The sequence below is a fragment of the Rhineura floridana genome, chromosome 10, assembly GCF_030035675.1.
Source record: "Rhineura floridana isolate rRhiFlo1 chromosome 10, rRhiFlo1.hap2, whole genome shotgun sequence".
Taxonomy (NCBI): domain Eukaryota; kingdom Metazoa; phylum Chordata; class Lepidosauria; order Squamata; family Rhineuridae; genus Rhineura; species Rhineura floridana.
Window position 1 is genome coordinate 38,600,389 of NC_084489.1, and position 21,291 is coordinate 38,621,679.

General features: G+C 39.4%; 1 protein-coding gene across 3 annotated transcripts in view; it reads left to right on the forward strand.

The window, feature by feature from the left end:
* The window catches only part of SKAP2 (src kinase associated phosphoprotein 2), a 162,442-nt gene that overhangs the window by 114,265 nt on the left and 26,886 nt on the right, over positions 1-21,291 (forward strand). For all 3 annotated transcript variants that reach the window (XM_061585999.1, XM_061585998.1, XM_061586000.1), the window contains one exon: positions 19,526-19,609. In XM_061585999.1, coding sequence (XP_061441983.1) covers positions 19,526-19,609 — 84 coding nt within the window. The remainder of the gene's footprint in view (positions 1-19,525; positions 19,610-21,291) is intronic.

The window sequence follows — 21,291 nt, forward strand, 5'->3', positions numbered from 1 at the left end:
GTAGTGCCCATGTAGTGGGTGAAATTCAATGCTGTCCATGCTTGAGCAGAATGGTCTTCTACTCATACAGCAGGATTTCCCCTCCCCACACACTTGTGCATGTCCACCCATGCAACATTGGGTTTCACTTGTAGTCTGTTAATGCCCCTATGTGGCATTAAAGAATGGAACAAGGATTCTCAGACAGGATGGAACAACCTTTAGTGCAGGGTTTTTTAATCTGTGGTCCATGGTGGGCTTCAGAGGATCTGTGATTCAGTTGCAAAAAAAAAATCAAAATAAAGTGGATTGATTGATTGATTGATTGGGGGTCCATAGCTTTCATCAGATTCTCAAAGGGTTCTGTGACCCAAAAAAGGTTAAGAATCACGGTGTCCATGCCTAGTCCTACTTGCTATAGCTGTCTCATCTGCACAAGCCAGGTGATACATTTTCAGAAATGTAAAAGTGATTTTACTTGGCTCTTGCTGTATATAAGCATCCTGATTTTCAGGGTTTGGGGCTAAACCTTCTCTTAAAAGTTTAATCAGTATTACTATGATATTGTGACTGACTGGCAGAGTTAGATAGTTGTCCTCTAATGACATGGCTGGATTCTCCCCCTTTGCATACACGCACAATTTTTATAACTATTTTAAAACATATTTAATGTGCGACAGTATAATACAGGGTTTAATGTATTATTTATGTAGCATATTATTTTGCTTCCAGGCCAAGTACTTGACTGCTTTTCCGCAGAAGTGCTTATATAGACTTTAAAAAAAAGAAAAAAAGAAACAAGAAATGCAAATGCTATTCATTTCTCTGCAGCAGTACTGCACACCATTTCAAGACCTTTTCCCCCTTTTGAAAAAAGTGCACATAATTTTCTGCTTTTTAAGTAGAGAGAATTTTCCTGAGTCAAAGTCTTGTCCCTCATTACATTTGTTCTTAGCTGCAATCCCTGTCGTAAGAAGACTGGAGCTACTGTTGACCTGGAGATATACTTGCCACTGTAGCCTGAAAGAGGAAGTCTCTCCCATTGTCCCAGAAAATTGTACAATCCCTCATTTTTTAGGTTCCCAACCAGTTTGTCTTTACAGACTACACAGCATTACCACTGGAAATAGTTTTGGAAATAGTTTGAACAAGTGGGATCTGCAATAAAAAGTTGGAGTGTGGAGTCTTCCTGTTCAGCAGGAGTGAAGAACCTGATTTGGCCCCTGAGGCCATTTTCCCCAGACTGTGCCCACCTGCCCCAAACCTGACATCACATGGAGATATCTATCAGCTGATTGTTGGTAAGAGCAAACCAGCTTGGATCAGTTGCACTACAGTGATCCCCATGGGGAACTCTGCAGACACCTGATACTTTACAAAGAGCACTGTTTGACGCTTTGAAGTGCTGACAATCAGCTGATCAACTGCATCTCATCACACTTCGCAGGGTCCCAACAATTGTGAGGACTTCAAAGTGCCCCATCACCAGTCACATTTGGCCTGTGAAGATAGGGGAGATACCAGCCAAATCCAGTTCCTCACCCCTACTGTTTAGTGTTCCAACCACATCTTCTTACCCTATTGCATCCTTGCTGTTGAGCTCTTGGCAGATAGCAGCATCTGTTGACCATTGAACCGCACTGTCACTGAGTCTGTTTTCCATCAAGTCTGAAAAACTGTAACTAGGGGGAGTTATGTCTTTGCCCAGTCTGGGAACAGACTGCCAAGGCTGTTGCTATGGTAACCATCGCGATAGACTGGGAAAAGTTCTAGCAGCTATCTGTGTTAAGCTGTGTCTTCTGTGTATTGCCTCTGAACTGAGAGGTTCTCTTCTGTGTTTACCTTTGGAGAGAGATGTACCAGAAGGGGGGTGACTGAAGAAACTCTACATGTATTTACTCTTAAGCCTTTGGCCGTAATGTCTTAATAAAGACTCTTAACATGATCTAATGCTCTGAAGAAGTTTCTTGCTCAACTTAACTCCAACGTAATGTATGCTGTTTCACACAACAACGCACACACGTCAACAGCATCAGCACTTGCCACATCCTTCGGTATGCATAGAGGGAAGAGAAATCAGACAATGTACAGCAATATTTTAGAAACCCCATGTTTCAGGGTTTTTTGTTTTTGTGTGTGTGTGTGTTTTGCCAGGGGGCAGACATCTTGCATATCACTTAAAGGTTTTAGTTGGAAGGAAATTGCTAAGTGCTCTCCTTGAGGATAGTAAACACAAAAAGGGTTAGATTAAACTAATGGTTTTTCAAGCACTGCAAATAACTGGGGGGAGGGGGCTGCTACCTAATAACACTGCAGTGAGCTTTTTGCTTCATCACAAAGACTTGCATGTTTTAAAGTGGTAGTGGTTGCCATCTCAGCAGTTGTCACAACTTGTCCAAGAGACACCATCCAGTTTTCACAAGCAGATCTACAGAGCAATGCTGTAACACTTAGGGGTGCAAATAGATGCCCCTTTTCTGTGGATCTATATCTTGCTTGCACAACTTAGGCAGTATAGCACAAACATATGTTCTTGGTATGAGGGTTGGGGCATGGATCACATGAATGAGTTGTAGAAGAGCACAGGCTAAAATTATTATATCCATACACCCACATGCATGTCAAGTACGGGTGCTTTAACTGTCTCTCTTCATTCTGCTTTTTTCTAAATGTTTGCTTCTATAGTACAAGTTAACATTTAACTAGTTTATAAACTGGATTATTTTAGTGCAAACAGAAAAAAAAAGCTTATTTGTGGGGCATGGTGATGTCAGTTTCAAGCAGGCAGAAAATGGCAGCAGACTCTAATTATATTGACATTGAATGAAAATATGGCAAATGGTCTCTGGTTGAGCCTCTTGTCGCTGTGCTGTCGACACAGAGAATGCATAAACATCACTTACTTAAGATGGCTAAAGCAGCTAGGAGAGAAACATCTGGGAACCAGACCTTTCCTGTGGAATCAAGCCAAAAACTGCATTGTGTTTCCTTTTGCTATAGTGAGATACGTTGAAACAACTTGTCTTGGGTTTTTTTCTCTCTCTCTCAAATTCCAAAATGAATGTGCTGAGACAAAGAACAGGAAACAAATTTCAGTGTTCTAAACCCACAAATTATCCACAAAGTAGGAGATACAGTGGCTCATTCTGATGCTATCAATGTTGCCAAGTCACATTTGTCACAATTAGAGATATTTAGTTTTCACGAATGACTCTTAAATCAAGATTTTTTCCTCCCTGATAAATATGCATGGGGCACGTCACATGACATGAAGATTTTCTGCTTCATTCCATTAATATTATGCTTAAGGCACAGAATATTGCATTTGACAAATGGATCTTAAAGTAGGATAACTTTTTATTGTAGGCTTTAATTATTTTTTTGTGTTAGGCCATTTATATATGAAAACTATTTACTCTTGTCATTCATTAGCTATATAATGAATTGTTTAGCATGAGGTTTGTACACTATAATGTAGTTCATATAATGAAGCAAACATTTCTAAATTGCTGCAAGTCTGAGGGTAGGATATGATGTGGAGACACAAAATGCAAATAGGGAAGAACGTCCTTTTCAGTCTACAGTCAAGCAGTTCAGAACATTGTACTTTGTTTTTGTGTGTGAATGACACCTGGCAGTCAAGGCATTAACCCTAAATTTTGAGCCACATTTTATGCTTCTATTTCTTTGTGGAGTCATTTATGCAATTCATTTTGAGCTTGTAAAATGCATTTCAGTTGAATGGGTTTTCACTTTCAGTCTTGGTGTTGTCTACTTGTCCAGTTCCAAGGTAGAGTGCAGTTTTCTGTCAGGGCCACTTAAAAAATCAAACACATTGGCTTGGCCAGGTGATACTAAACATGTGAAAAATCACTGATCATAAATCTTGGAGAGCAGCTGCTTGGGTGAGAAGCAGTTAAAATTAATAGAGGCTATTCTATTCCTATTTTTGCCTTATTGTTTCTACCTACTTGATCTCCACAGCCCCCTACCCTCCCCCATTTTAAATTGTAAGCCATTTGGACTGTCACCAATCTACTTGTGCAAACATACTGATTCCTTACATGTACAAGGGCTTCAGTGCATATATGGAGCTTCACCACCCTCAGAGCTTTCTCATTCCATTTATTTAGATTCAGGAAGCAGCTGCATGGTGCATGCTTCTGAGTTACTCTCTCTCCACTGTTAAAGTGCATAAGGAAGCCAGCATTTGCAGGAGCTTCATATACCCATTAGAGTGTGGGCTGCAGATGCCAAGCATCAGGGTAACAGATGTTTGAGAAGTTAGGCCAAAATTAGTTTAAAGTTGGAGTAAAATAGTATTGAGATGGCAGGCCCTATATAGTTTGTGGTTTGGCAGAACGCAAACAGGGAATGTATCTATCTGTATGAGAAATAAAATGTTCCTCTGGCCATGAACCTAACAAACACAAAGGCCCTGGAGTTTATGGTTGCATGCTCTTTGCATTTGTTATTTGTGAATGGACCGAGTCCCAAGAATGAATGCTGGCAGTGCATCCAGCAATCATGACAGTCAACTTTGATCATACCATGTAATCTTTGCTGAAATGCCAGACATAAGGAGCTGATAGTATGGAATATGCTCTGGAGGCATTCAATATAGCAACAAAGAGAATACTGTGCTTCCATACCTGGGCTGGTATCCAAAGGCCTGCTTAGGCTTACTAAAGGTGTTCATACTAGACCAATGGATGAAAGACAGCAACACTGAATTGCTCATTTCCATGCCATTTCATAAACTGCTTTAGAATTTTGCCTTGGTTTCCAGAGCAGTTTGCCATGTGGCATTAACTACAAGAGGCAGAGCTGCTGTTTGAAGAAAACAATTCTCAGAGCAACCTTTTGGCTTACAGCATTACTTTCACAGTTCTTTGAAGACTGGCCCTGAAATGGAATCCATAAAAGTCAAATCATGATACAGGAATCTCTATTCAGGTTGGATGGTAGAACTGAAACTTTCTTTAACACAAGATATGAATGACACAGCGTTTCGGCTGGACTTTTTTTATTGCCTCTGGAGATCCAGACCAACCAAGTAACATTTTTGTTTGCTCAGTGTGTTTGTAACTCAAATAATTGAGCTAGGCTGGAAAGATCAGTAAAAACAACATTGCATAAAAATATTGAGCACTCAAGAGATCTGGTTAGGAATATGTTGTGTTGGTTCACCCTTTGACTGGAATAACCATTCATTCATTCATTCATTCATTCATTCATTCATTCATTCATTCATTTTATATCCAGCCCCTCCTTCCAGAAGGAGCCCAGGGCAGCAAACAAAACACTAAAAACATTCTAAAACATCTTAAAAACAGACTTTAAAATATATTACAACAAAACATCTTTTTTAAAAAAGCTTTAAAAACATCTGAAAAAGCAATTCCAACACAGATGCAGATTGGGATAAGGTCTCTACTTAAAAGGCTTGTTGAAAGAGGAAGGTCTTCAGTAGGCGCTGACAAGATAATGGAGATGGTGCCTGTCTAATATTTAAGAGGAGGGAATTCCAAAGGGTAGGTGTCACAACACTAAAGTTCTGCTTCTGTTGTGCAGAACGGACCTCTTGATAAGATGGTACAGGGGTAAGACAATCTTTTAGGTATCCTGGTCCCAAGCTGTATAGGGCTTTTGTACACCAAAACCAGAACCTTAAACTTGGCCTGGTAACTAATGGGCAGCCAATGCAATTCTTTCAGCAGTAGGGTGACATGTTGGCAATACCCTGCCCCAGTGAGCAGTCACGCCACTGCATTTAACACCAGCTGCAGCTTCTGGACCAACCTCAAAGGCAGCCCCACATAGAGCGCATTACAGTAATCCAGCCTATTATCACTGTGATGGGAATTGAGTACAGTATGTGCAAATCTTTGGCCAAGTAGGTCCTGATGGAACTTTGGTTGTATAGATAGTGTTTTTTTGCACTTCATATGAAAAGCTGTTTAAATCTCCATAATGTGTACTAAAGGTTGCTTATAAGGTTTCATTACAAGCTATTATGCCACATTTCCCATTATAATTGTGTACATATAACCATGCTTGTGTTCATGACCTTTAGCTGTGCTGATGAAGCTAATAAGTTAGAGGGACTTCTCTCAAGAGGGCATTATAAAGGTCAAATCAAAACCCAACCTATGCTATAGCTAACCACTGTGTTTTTTTCTTTTAATGTCTGAAAGTATCCACACTACTAGAAAGCAGCACTGCAAGCAAGCATTATAGAATTCTTTTAACAGTGGTTCAGATATTTTTTTAATTTCCTTTTACCCTTCAGGCAGTTCCGAAGTCCTCTGAAGTATGTGTTTGTAGTTCTGTTGATTTAGGTAGTGTTTAGATTAGGATTCTTGTTCAGATTAGCTAAGAATCCCCAGTATTACTTGTGGTATCTCCAGCTCTTTGTGGCTCCATCTGTTTCTATGTGTGGTCTTTTTAGAACTCAGACTAGAGCCATTCTTTATTCAGCGCAGGATTTCTGGTCTGTCTCCAGCAGAAGGTGTTGATAAGGGTACATCAAAAGAGGCAAGGTTAAGATAGCTGTTGCCTTGGGTCTTTCCAATGGTCAGTATGTTTGGATCAGTATATATTCTCTGTGATAACTTCATTGTTTTCCTCATAATGTATTTTGTTGTCTGCACCAACATTAACAGAGGTAATAGTTTTCCATTTTGTTCTAGAGTAGGTTCCCCTACTGCTACTTTAGACTAACAGTGCCAGGAGCCAGCCTTCATGAAGTGAAGTCTAGTCTACATAAGTTTATGACATAATGCATTTGTTAAATCGTTAAGATGTCACAAGACTCGTATATTTTGTTATAACAGACCCCACTGGAAATCCCCAAGGTACTATTATTCTACCACCATCATCATTCAGTAGTGGTATGGTGACATTTGTATACTATTAGCTAACTTCATTAAAAACAGTAAGTGTAATTACTTGAGAGAAAATAGAGATGGATCAAATCTGCAACTTCAATGCAGCAGCCTTTGCCAAAAGTGTCAAAAATTGCTAAAATAGAATTCATTGCTTTGGACATCTGGAAAGGCTGCAGCTCTTATTCCTTGCCACCCCTACCCATAATACTATGTTCTCATGACTGCTTCTTTCATGGATTTGTCTGTATTGAGTCGAGCTTGTGCTTGTGTGAAAACCCAGTGTTTAAATTGGGGAATATTAATGGCCATCTGGCATGACAAGATAGCTACGTTAGGATCTGCATAGTGTTGGCATGTGGACTCTTCACACTACACTTTTCCTCCTTCTGGAATAAGATACCTTCCTTGTGATTGCTTCTCCTGCTTCCATGTCTAACAAGGGCCTCTTGATGTATTAAGAATGTGTTTCAGTAGTCAGTAAGGCTTGTTTGGTCCCAGAGAATAATAGCAACAAAATGAGTAGGTTAATCCATTTTGGGGGCCATATTTGTTCCATTGAATGTAACTGCTAATAGTAGATTGTTGATGATGTGAATAAAAGTGTGTTTGTGTGATATAATTATATTTATTTGGCATGAGCTGATTATAAACTATTAGTAAGATTCCAGGCAAACAGGAGTACTTTTGATTTTAATAAGGAAATTCAAAGATGTGCTTATCTCTCTCTAGCATTGGAATCAATGGAACTTAAAAGTATTTGAGAGCCAGTGTGGTGTAGTGATTAAGGTGCTGGACTGCTACCTGGGAGACCAGGGTTTTAATCCACACACAGCCATGAAACTCACTGGGTGACTTTGGGCCAGTCACTGCCTCTCAGCCTCAGAGAAAAGCAATGGTAAAACCACCTCAATACCGTTTATTCATAGGGTCGCCATAAGTCAGGATTAACTTGAAGGCAGTCCATTTCCATTTTAAAAGTATTTATCCTTAGCTGAATTGTGCCCTATGATTTTTTGTTCAGATTTTTCACGTAAGTGTTCATTTTATACTGAGACATTCAGTATAAAATAATGAGTTTTATAAGATATTTTTTTAAAACTGCTACAAGCTCTGACCCATCTTCTGAAAGAAGTAAAATCCAAAGTAACTTCATCTCTCCTGAATTTGCTTCTTCCATCATCCCTTGCATTAAACTGGGGAGAGGGGTAAACATGCTTAAGGAACAGGTGTTTGCTTTGACTTAATTTTATGGGGGGGTTGCTTTCTTCAGGTATACAAAGCAGAAGAACTGAACAAAGACATTTTCTTGTGCAAACTGCAGCGGCCAGATTCGTAACATGGACCAGACGGTCCGAACATATAAAACTGATTCTGGCCCTCTTGCATTGGCTGCCTGTATGTTTCCAAGCTCAATTCATGGTGCTGGTTTTGACCTATAAAGCCTTACACGGCTTGGGACCACAATACCTGATGGAATGCCTCTCCCGATACGAACCCACCCATACACTAAAGGCCCTCCTCCGGGTGCCTACTCCAAGGGAAGCTCAGAGGGTGGCAACAAGGGAGAGGGCCTTCTCAGTGGTGGCCCCCAAATTATGGAATGATGTAGGTGACGAGGTGCGCCTGGCGCCAACACTGTTATCTTTTCAGCGCCAGGTCAAGACTTTCCTCTTCTCCCAGGCATTTTAGCATGTGTTTTAAATTGTTTTTATATTGTTTTAAATGTTAAAATTGTGTTTTAAATAGTTTTTAAAACATGTGTTTTAAATTGTATATTTGTTTTAATGTTTTTGATTGCTGTAAACCACCCAGAGAGCTTCGGGTATGGGCTGGTATATAAGTGCAATAAATAAATAAATAAATTTTCTGTAAAGCTATTTTATGGGTAAATAATTACTAAGTGGCAGGTTTCCTCTTCTTTCTCCCCTTCTTCTTTTAATTTCCCACCACCACCTCCTCATCTGACCTCTCTCAGCAGTCACCTTATTCTTGGCTTTGTTTAATTAACTTTGCGTTGCCTATGTTGGGCCAAATTATTGTCTTACATGGGGAAATTATTTCAGAAGTGCCAGGAAATGCTTTATTCTAGGCCCTGCTGATTGCTTTTTCAAAAGATGTGCCACCCTGCAGAGCCAGCAGGAGTTGAGACTAACTATGCCTGCTGATGGTCTAAGATGTCCATGGAAATGTTGCAGATCTGTGGCCACCCACAGAGAGCAACGGCAGTCACTCTGAAGTTTAGTATTTCCTGAGCCTCCTTTATTCTGCCACACAGTTGTCCTCTTTACCCCTCAGAAGTCAGAGAGAGGATCAGAAGTGTCTGTGTCTAGATTTATATTCTGCTATACATCCCTAATGTGTTCAAGATGATAAGAGTTAATATCCCTTTTACTTACTTACACACACACGCTTCTGAACAGTTAATATGTGCACACCTAGAAAGAATCCCATTTAAATTTAACACACCCAAAAATGTTGTATAGATGTTTGTATATTAGTTATATGTAAGTAAATAAATGGCCTCTCAAATCCTTTACAAGATTAAGGCAGTGCAAGAGAATGTTTCTCCTCAAAGCAAGAACAGTAATAAAAACTAATCCGAAGCAGTGGTTTAAAGCTACATATCTGAGCTGAATTTAAGTTTGTATAGAGGAGATATTAATGTCTGAAATATTGCAAAAATATTGTATTTGAAATTAGGGAGAAGTGTTGAGACTCTGGCTTGCTTGTGGGTACCAGTTTTAGTTGTTTAGTTATAAACCAAAACAAAATGTAAAGAACTTTCAGAGTTGAGCCACAAATTTAGCCCTTAAGACTGCCAATGCAAATAAGGAAACACACAAAGTAACATAATTTCATTGTCAAATAAAAAAACAAAAACAACCCTCACTATCTGTGACAGAATTTCTCCTGCAATTGAACTCAGGACAAATATTTTTTTTTACACAATAATTTTTATTCAAATTTTCATAAAACATAGAAAACAAAATCATAAAACATTCAAAGACAAAAAACAAAACAAAACAAAAATGATTAAACAAAAAAAAAATAAAATGTTGACTTCCCATTTGTCACATATCAAATCAGTTATAGGTCTACAATATATAACAATCCTGTCTCTTAAATCATATTATAAAATCACTTTCCTCCAGTAGTTATCTTAATTAATCATCAAATCTCATAAACATTACTTTATTCTTTCCACAAAAAGTCAAAGAGAGGTTTCAATTCTTTAAGAAATATATCTATCAATTTTTCTCCAAATAAACATGTCAATTAATCCATCTCGTTAATAATTATAATAATCTTATTGTCATAACCATAGTCCAAATAAACATTTCGATTAATCCATCTCATCAGAATCTGTTAGGTCCAATAATTTCAATAGCCATTATTCCATTATCCCTATTAGTTCCATCTTCCATCTTCAATAGTCCTGTTAAGTCCAGTAATTTCAGTGTCCAATCTTCCATTATCAGTATTCCATAATAATCTTGCTGTTGTAGCCATAGTCATATAATAAGAGTCTGATGGGAATTTCCTCTATCCCAAATATTTTCTTGCCATCCATTCTGAATAAGTTGCTGAAATACTGTTGTAAAGTCATATCTGTGTTCTTCTTTTTTACAAAATGCACTGGCTCATCTCTTAAGAGTTTTTCCATTGTCACATGGCTGCAGTTAATTCCATAGATTTTCTCTATATCAAGCTCCATCACATCATTCCAGTCCAGAAGATTATCCAAGCCATTGATAACTTTATCTCTAATATCTTCATTAATTTCTTCAAAGATAACGTTAAATTCCAAACAGTAGATTTTATTTCTAAAATCCATAAACTCCAGATCTTTTTCCAATTCCACATTTGTTCCAATCTCCAGGGCTTGTATCTTCCCTTTATTTTTTCTTTTCTCATCTCTGATCTCATTCTCCTCTCTCACAGGATCCCCTATTTCTTTAAGCTCCTGCGTCATTTTGCTCAGTTCAATTTTCAGCTCCTTACTACCCTGTCGCAGGGTTTGTTTCGTTATCTCAATCTCATCCATTATTTTCTGAAACATAGTTACTTCCAGATTCTCAGCCACTTTCTTGATTGCCATTTTTAAAACCACGAAAACAAAGCAAAACAAAAATAAAGAAGAACCACTTCTTATTTCAGCAACAATTGGGTTAATATTCCAGGCTTGATGACATCACAGTATAAACAGAGCAACCTGCCTTATCTCTCTATGTTCAAGAATGCAAAACAAATTTAGTTCCCAGCATCAAAACAGTTAGTGGCGTCGTGAAGAAGCAGATTCGTCAAAATAAAATAGACCAAAAAGAGAATAGTCCCAGACAATATAATATTCCTCGGAATAGAAATCCCTCTTCTGTTTATTATCTTTAGAATGCACTTCCAGGACAGCTTTTTGCGACAGAAACAGAGATAAGCTGTTAATTTCGTGAATAACAGAGAAGAGTTATAGCTCACCCAGAAGTTTTCCAAAGCCGATCAATCTGACAAATCTCCTTTTGCTGCAACAATTTAAACCAAGTAAAAAAAATAATAGAAAGAAGGGTGCTTGCCTGTTAGTCCGTTCTCTCTTTAAAGAAAAGATAAACGTATCGCTTATACAGATAGAGCTTGTTCGGAAGTCCGTCCGGCATTGTTGGCTGGACCTTATCTCATAAATTAATGAAATCCAGTCCTCCCAACAAAAACAGGCTTTTGAGGTTGATCTCTACGTTTCTCCCTGCCCGGGAGAAATTTCATCAGTCAAAAAAAAAAAAATGTTCTGACTGATTTATATCTGAATAAGCTTCTTTTGAGGCGGGAGCCCGTCCCAAAAGCAGGCACAAGCGAAGTCACCCTTCCCGGAAGTCCAGGACAAATATTTTTTCACAAGGATCTTTATAAAGAGGACACCGATTACTGTAGTGAACAATGTAGAATGCTCTCCCCAGGGAAACATGCCTGGCAACATCATTAGCCATTTTTAGGTGCCAGGCTAAGACCTTTTTATTCACTCAGGCCTTTGGTAAATAAGCTGGCCTGTATGGTGGTGCTTATCTTTTATTGGGGTGGGTAGGCGTCATTATTATGTTACTGGATGAGCATTTTAGGTATTTTGTATTATAAAATGTTTTAAATGTTTTAATTATTTTTATCTATTGTATTTGATCCTGTAAAGTTACTTTGAGAGGGGTTTTTTTTGTAAAAAGCGACAACAAGTGTAATATATAATAATAATGTCCACTACAATTGTTTTACAGGACACACCAAAGTGCTGTTTCAAGGGTAATGTTATAACAGCCATCCAGAAAAAATATAGCTTGAGAGTAAGCAAAAATAATATTTTTAACCCCAGCTATACAGCACAGTGGGGAGGAGAGCCTGACTGGGAGTCCCGAGTCTGTGCGTTCAAATCCCCGCTCGTGTCTCCTGGGTGTCAAGGGCAAGCTAAAGATCACCCCCACAGGGAGTGGCTCAGGGGTTATGTGCCCTGCCACCTGTGCAGCCATGGGCAAGCTGCACAGTCCCAAGGAGCCCAGTTGCCCCCCAGCTGGCAGTTGCGGACAAGGAAGGGGCGGGCTTGTGCAGCTGTGGCAAGCTGAGCAGGCCCTAGCCAGCTGGGGAGGACTAGCCTAAGAGGGAGGCAATGGTAAACCCCCTCTGAATACTGCTTATCATGAAAACCCTATTCATAGGGTAGCCATAAGTCGGGATCGACTTGAAGGCAGTCTATTTCCAAGAGATACAATAGCTGTGGTTGTGTTGGACCTGACAAGGGACATAAATTAGATGTATGTTTCTTATTAGATAGCCTTTTATGTAATTCAGAAGGTTTCATACTTGCTTACCAAAGTAGTGCCTGTTCTGTGTTTGTTAAGCCAGTTGAGAGAATCTACAACTGTTGCTCTACAACAACAATCTACAACAGATATAGTCCTTGGTCCCAAGATAGAAGGAACATGAGTGTTTGTAGTTCGCTGAGGATAGGGTCTTGGTAGCCTTGCCCATGCAACCAGTTTGACTAATGAAGACATGAGAGAAGCACCCTTGATCAGTCTTCCACTTTTCAGGTTCTACCCAGCTCCAGAAAGGCATATATGTCTCTGAGAGCACCTCAGAGGCCCAGAAACCCTCAACAAAATGTGTGATCTGACTCTGGATTTTGACATTCTGCAACTTGCTGCAAGGCAAGATGCTGGAGTTTTGCTAAGGCCTTTTTATAGGGGAGTCAGGAAGTGCTTGTTAATAACAGCTCCTGGTCTCTTCTCCTTCAATAAGACTCATTTCAGATGTTCCGAGGGTAGGGAGTGGGGAAATGATAATCAAATCGTTTGAGTTGGGCAAGCAATGATATATGGAGCTGCAGAGTCATTTAGTGACTCATTTTAATGAATATTTTGGTAAATGGATTATTGGCCGCTTAAGCCATTGGGATGATGGAGGGATGGAAATGGCCTTCAAGTCGATCCCAACTTATGGCGACCCTACGAATAGGGTTTTCATGGTAAGCAGTATTCAGAGGTGGTTTACCATTGCCTTCTTCTGAGGCTGAGAGGCAGTGACTGGCCCAAGGTCACCCAGTGAGCTTCATGGCTTTGTGGGGATTTGAACCCTGGTCTCCCAGGTCCTAGTCCAACACCTTAACCACTACACCACACTGGCTCTCATCCATTGAGATAGGGCAGGCTAATAATCAAAATAAATCATCTTGAGGAAGAGATGATAGGAACCTTGGCCCATTAAAATGTGCCGGCCACATCCCCCATAGACTTGGATCTTTGTCTTTCACTAGTGAAAGCCCTTTTGAGATTTTGTTTCTTTTCAATTATTTAATGATCCACTCTTTATGATGGAACACAAAATAGCATACATGCCATTCCAAGGTGGTCTCCCATGCAGGCAGACCCATGCTGCATCATGTTCCTTCAGACTATAGCACTGGACTCTAATCTAGTTATGGCTCTTTTTGTATCTCCTTTCTGAGGACAGCTCTACTATTAGGTAAAGCAAGGAAGCTGCCTCAATGTTCAGATGTTGAGGGGCAGGAATGAGGCAGTGCTGTGTGTGCCATATAGCCTGCCCTGCCTCCTTAATTGGCCTTCTCCCCTCAGGTCCCATTGAACTAAAATGCAGCTATCAAACTAGTCAGCTTTTGTACATCTTGCTTTTACTCCAGGCAGGAAAATGTCTTGGGCAAGCCCTGCTTCTTTCCTTCTAAGTGTAATGATAAGTATCCTCAAAACTCTTGTATTCTTAAAGATGATTTTTTAAAAATTATTTGTTGAAAACATTTTTAGCCTGCTCATCCTTGCAAAAACACAATTTCTGAGCTAGCTGCAATTAAAATATACTTCATGTACATATACAATGCCTTGTAAAAGTACTCAGACCCTTGACCAGTGCTCTCATATTACTCAATTATAATTGGTACACTGTAATTTTGTTCTGTATGATATTTCATTTTGAAACACTGAAACTCAAAATCAATTATTGTAAGGTGACATTGTTTTTATTTTGGGAAATGTTTGTAAGAAACATAAACAACTGAAACATGTTGCTTGTATAAGTATTCAACCCCCACACATTAATATTTGGTAGAGCCACCTTTCGCTGCAATAATAGCTTTAAGTCTTTTGGGTCAGGAGTCTGATTACTTTTGCAAGGAACTGTAACTACCAACATAAAAAGGAAAGGAAATAATCTACAACCAAATAATACATTTTTTTTAAAAATCCAGTCAGATACTAATCTCCAGCAAAAGCCTAAGCGAATGATTAGGCCTTTAACTGCTGCTGAAAACTTAGCAATATCTGCACCAGTCATATCTCAGAAGGGGGTGAGTTCCAAAGCTGGGGTGTTACTATTGAGAAGGCCCTTCCTTCTCTGGTATGCTCATTTTTAAAGCAAAAAATATGTATTATTTAAAATGGCTAGGATTACACTCAGTTTTCAAAAACATGCACTTTTGTACACTACAGGCATGAAACTATTGTCAAATGCATATTTCTTATAAAATTGTCTTTAAAACCTGCAGCAACCATGACTGATCAAACTTTTCCCCAATGATGCTTCTAATGTGATTGAAATAATAATTTCATATGTTGAAGACTTCCATGGTGCAGCTGAAAGGCATGTAAATACAAGCTGCTTATTTGCAAGGAGCTTCCAGATTTGCAGTATGATTGCTATGGAAACCACATAATGAAAACCTTATAACCATCTGTGTTGCTTGATGAATTTTACTGCATAGCTCAACTGTTTTTGTTTACTGTTGTTAAAAGTATTGAGTAGCATATATTAACCCACAAACTGTTATCTAAGATATTAATTAACTTTGTATAGTGGCATGGTCTCTCTTAGCTAATGTAGCACAATACAGTGCTTGTTATTATTAGGCATGTTATTAATAAGGGCTAATGCAGGTATCTTAGTAATGAATACCAGAGCTTCTGGGGGAGCATGGAGTGGAATTGTTTACTTCAGATACATATTTATCTGAGACATAAACTATCTTGTGGCATAAGTGCACCACAGAAACCTAACTTGGACTTTTTTTATCCACTTAATATTAATTGTTATTTTAGGTTACTGTATTGTATGCCATTCCAGACATTCAATCCCATTTTTAAATTATCATAATCATCACCATCATTATCATTTATTACTTGACCTACACCCAAAGGTCCCAGGGCAGGTTACAACAATAATACATTTTGTACACATTTTGTGCACACCATGAAATAGCATGAAATATTTTCCTTTCAGTGCTGTTACATGCATTTACCAGTAAAATGTACATCTTGGATGCATCTTTTAAATAAAATATGTATTTTTGTGCAAGCCTTTTGTGCACCAAAGATGCACTTCAGAATATGGAGAAGTGTGTAATCCAACTGGAAGTTTTATTCCAATTTGCAAGTAAGTTCTGCAGTGTCAGATCAGGTCAGTCTGCTGTAAAAAGTGGACCAAACAAAATCCTCCCCATTCTAGTCACAAGACTATACTACTTGCACCCCTATTTATAACTACTTTTCTATACTTTCCTCTTCCCCCACCCCATCCAGAGGATGTGCTTCATGCATCTGATGAAAGAAAGAGATTGTCCATGATCTGTTGGTCTCTAAGGGGCAATGGGTCTTTTTTATTTTATCTTTGTCTGCAGGCATTATCAAACTTTAGATCATAAGTTTCTTATAAGATAAGCAAGGGACCTATCTTTATGTAGGCATCCACTCATCCTATGTTGATGTACAATCACCATGTACACCAGGAATGGGAAGCCTGTGGCCCTCCAGATGCTGTCATCCCTGGTCATTGACCCTTCAGACTTGGGCTGATATGAGTTGGACTACAACAGCATCTGGAATCCAGCAACATCTGGAGTTTAGAAAAGAGATGGGGATATAAGAAATGTGCACTGTTTTCATGTGTAGCTTAGGGCAAATGGGGTTGCAGGGAAAGAGGGCTAGATGAACATTTTTGAAAGAGTAGCTCCTTAGTTAAACTCAAAACACTGCAAAGGTTTTACTCTTTCCAGTAGTGGAGAAAGTTGAACTCGTGAGAACTGCTGGCATCATTGCCTTGATGCCACAGTAAAACAGCTTGATAGGGTTTATTAGCAAAAGCTTTTTACCCAGGGTGCTGCATATTAACAGATACTTATGCAGAGTAACATAATTAGGAATGTGATACCCAGTGGAAAGGAGAGATAACGAACGAACGGAGGATGTGAATGTTTGTTCCTGGGATATGAGCCACAGGATGAGAGTGCCTCCTGGTGCCCCTAATAGTATATGGAAAGGCATTTCTTTTTTTTGATTGTGTGCTGCCGCTTAGGTTTTTAGATGTTTGGTAACAGGAAATTGTATTTCTGTTCAGCATTTCCCTAGCACTTTTCCATCTATGATGTTATGTCATCTTATGTATACAAAATCCTTATCTGTTAAGCTGTGAAGTAGTTGACTTGCCCTTGGCCACCCAGTGAGCTTTGTGGCCGAATAACAATTACAAGCTGGGTTTCTTCCCAAGTCCAAATTCAACATACTGACCCCAACTGGACCTTGAATGAGCTATTAATGGTTAAATAAAATTTAAAGGGAATTGTTTCTGCAACAGATTTATCCACACCAGTTTTCTTTGGATGGTGTGATGTTAACATAAGATGTGTCTGGTTCATCCATCTACACTGGATAGCTGGATGAGCCCACAAAGCAACAGTGTTTGGTAGACTATGCCCTTAATCTCCAAGTTACAGTTGCTGCCGTTCCTCTGTCTGACTTAACGCAACACATAACAAGACTATAATTGGGCCGTTTTGGACAAAACTTTTGAAATGGTAGCCTGGCTTGTATGCACTTGACAAGTGTGAAACATTTCTAAGTACATGAGTAGTCTCACTGTTGTTAAATCTCTGTTCATAGATTTGGAATAAGAAGCCATCAGTATACTGATGTCACCCAATTCCTGTTTTTATCCTCTGTCAATCTAGAAGGAATATTTGGTGATGAAATAGAACCTGATTGCTGTGATCGGGTGGATGGGATTTGGCAAAAAGAATCCAGGGACAGTGGTTGTGATGATACTTAAGGCATTCTTGAGATCTAAAATAGATGGGGTACATCAGAGTGTTGGGGTCTTACTTCTAAAGCATTGGATATGTGGGGTGTGTGTGTATACACTTCTACATGTACTGCTGATTCTAGAATCCCAGACTGAAGCTTACCCAAGAGTGACTTCCATCAACAAATACTTAGAGCATGGTTAACTAGTATGGTGCCGGGCTACAACTCCTGTAATCCTGACCACTAGCCATGCTGGCTGGGGCTGAGGGGAGCTGGACTCCCAACAGTATTTGTTGGGCATCACGTTGGCTAGTCCTGACCTGAAGATACGGTTGTCTCTTTCCTTATTAAATTTCAGGTGTGACATAAAGATGCACTTTTAAATCAGTCCTTTAGGTCAAAATGATGCTGCTTGCCTTTTTGGATTTTAGTATTTCTGCTATAGTTTTGTTTAATCAGTTGTACTGTTTAAAATGGAATAACCTTTTAAAAAAATTTTTAGTTTAATTTTTAATGTTTATTAATGCAGTTGGTGGTTTTAATTGTTCTAATGCATATTGCATACTTTCCTATTTATTGTTGCTATTTATTTCATTTATGAATTGCTTCCTATGAAGCATCTCAAAGTGATTTCACAATACAATATAAAATCATTTATAAAACACTTGCATATATAAAACCAGTTGAAGCCCATTACAAATATAGAAACAGTTAAAGCATAGACATCAGACACCTACTTACAATTGTTCTTCGTTATTTATTGTGGCCTTGGTGACCTCAAGGACTGTCATTCTCCCTACATTGACTACTTTTGAAGAGTATTCAGAAGCTGCGGTTGCACTGTGGCTACATCCAGTGTTCCTGTAGTAAAATGTTGAAATTATTGATGGATTGTAGTTAGTTAGGGTGGTTCATGGGATTTCCCATGCTCATGTTGCTCCCCCCCTCACCCCCCCCAGGATGGAACAATAGCGTAGGAACTGATCTGAAATAGTACTTCCACCAGATAGCCTGAGTCAGATAGCCATAGTTTAGCAGTAACCAAATTGCTTTGGTAATGTGTGAATCAATCAGTGATACAAAAAGGACAAAATTAGTTTAAACTTTTTTTTAAGGACCTCCAAACTTTTAGGCTTTTTTTTAAATGTGAAAATGTTTGCCCATGTTGATTTAATTGGATAACTTTTATGTGATGGACCTTATTATATATGGTGATACCTGATATTCCATCAGGGAGAGCTGTAATTTTCAAGCATATCTCTCCTTGACGCAGGGTAGGCTGTGCTACATAGTAAGTTGAAGCAACCTTCTTCAGGAAGCACAATGGGGTACAGGAGAGCAAGACAGATAAAAGGCAAGAATCCATATCTGAATGGTACATCAGGACATTTTTAATTGTTGACTCGAGCTCTACTTCTGGCAGCAAAATGGCTTGGGACAGCACTGCCTTGATATGCTATTAGCTCTCACCATATGAAAATGGGAATGGACTGCCTTCAAGTCAATCCCAACTTATGGCGACCCTATGAATAGGGTTTTCATGGTAAGTGGTATTCAGAGGTGATTTACCATTGCCTTCCTCTGAGGCTGAGAGACAGTGACTGGCCCAAGGTCACACAGTGAGCTTCTTGGCTGTGTGGTGATTTGAACCCTGGTCTCCCAGGTCGTAGTCCAACACTCTAACCACTACACCACACTGGCTCTCTCACCATATGAAGGCAAATCTAAAGGAAATGTGATTGCACTGTGACAATGATGTGAGAAGAGTCAACTTGTGGGGATCTTCATTGTTTCAAAAACCTATGTTAGCACTGGAACTAAAGAAGGCAACTGATGACCTCATAATGACACTTCGAGTAACTTTTTTCATTGGAGAACAAGGATGGTTCTAAGCGCACCCAATTTCTAGTTCAGAACTAGGGTATTTGTTTTTAAGAGGGACACCCAAGCGTTTGATTATATTTCAGCCTACAGTATGTGCTGATTTTGTTCCTTCTCTGATTTACACCACATCATCCACTCTCTGTATTTGCTGAACTGGTGTGGGCTGTAATTCCTATAGACTAACATGTTTGTTCAACATATTGCTTGTGTCTGCAGAAGAAGAAGCAACAACAGCCAACGTGCCAGTGAAGATTGAAGAATCAAGGAAACAGAGCCAGGAGAATGTTAGCAATTCTTCAGGTAACTTTTGTATTCTCAGCCTGTATGTCTTCATTGCTTTACATTTACTTTTCAGGGTTTGCCTCCCCATCCCCTAGCACAAATAAAAAGTTTGAAGTTTTGGAAAGTTTAACTGATTTCTTATGTCAGCAACGAGGGGTGGGGGTAAGGTTGGGAGTGGGGATCTGAATAGTACCATTTAGGATGCATGAAAATCACTTGAGAAGGATTTATAAAGTAAGCCAATTTATACAAGGTATTCCTTCCTGAATTACTTTGTAATGACTCAATTAGCTTTCATTTCTTCACAGAGGAGATTTAGCTGCATAAATTAGCTTATCATCATTGAGGAAGTGTCACTGCTAAAGGACAGTTTATAGATACAACATGCAGTTGCTGTCAAACCTATAAGAATGTAATATAGACATCTGTGTATACTTTGTGCTTGAGCAGAACAGACTTCTGTCATTCAGAGACTAACTGGGGACAACAAGTTGCCCAGGGGACTAGCAATGTAGACATCTCTGAAAAGGTCATCTTGACACAGGCTCTGACAATCGACCCACAGCTCTGTCTTCTTTGATAAAAATCAGATAAACTTAAGACCACTAATTGATCTTCAGCCTGTTTAAATGTTGGCCATGCATATCTTCATTGCATATGATTATACCACAGAAAGCAAATGATCTGGACTCAGAAATGCCAGCGTTTAGTGACAGCAGAATGGAAAAGTGGTGGCAGCATAAAAATCAGAAAAGGACACTGGTGCTCATGAAGTGGCGTGAAGAATGGGTTTCTGTATGCTTCATGTTGGCAACTTGCCCCTGTGCTAATGAACACTGCATTTGGAAGAGAGGGGTGGGGACTACTGGACACAGCGCATAAAGCCCTCCAGTGGGAACAGCGTTGCTTGTCGAACTTAAAAAAGCAACTTAACTTCTACTTTAGGAACTTACTCTCTTGCCATGTTTTGGTTAAGTTTTCTTTTTAACTTGGAAAACCAAAACTTGGTCCTTGTCAGAACACCTTTTTACACCCCCCAGACGCCAGCTGAACAAGTGGGGCACTATTGTAACTGTGCCCTACAAAGGAATGAACCTGGGGTTATCTTTCTCGTCATATTTACTCCACATCATTCTTCCACTGCTGTCAAGAGAAAGGGTGGGCGAGGAGTGTGTTCAGGAAGTGTCTTTTCTATGCCCTTCCTCTTATAGCGTGTGGAGAGGAAACAGGCCCAATTTCCGGACTGTCACAGGAAACTATCCGAACAGGTTGTTGTAGACAGTTTGGGTTTGCATTCGCTGTGCACAGGAAACAAAGGGGTGAGTCATAGATGTTGCTCTCAGAGTGGACCACTTCCAAACAAGCATTTTAAAAGAAGTTCTCAGTGTAACCTTGGCAACAGAATCACTTTTCAGTAATTAGATGTGTTCCCAAATTCCTATGATGTGGGCCAGCCCTGTTTCTAGGCCGTTGTAAAGTGAGCACCAGAGTCTTTTCTAAAACTGTAGCCCTATCCTGTGCTTGTTTAGTTATAAGAAAGTCACCCTGATGTAGTAGGGCTTATTGTCTAATAAAAGAGCATAAGAGAAGGGTTGTAGCTCAATATAAGAGTGTCTGCTTCACATGCCAAAGGACCCAGGTTCAATCGCTGGCATCTCCAGGTTGAGCTGGGACAGATCCCTGTCTGAAATCCTGGAGAG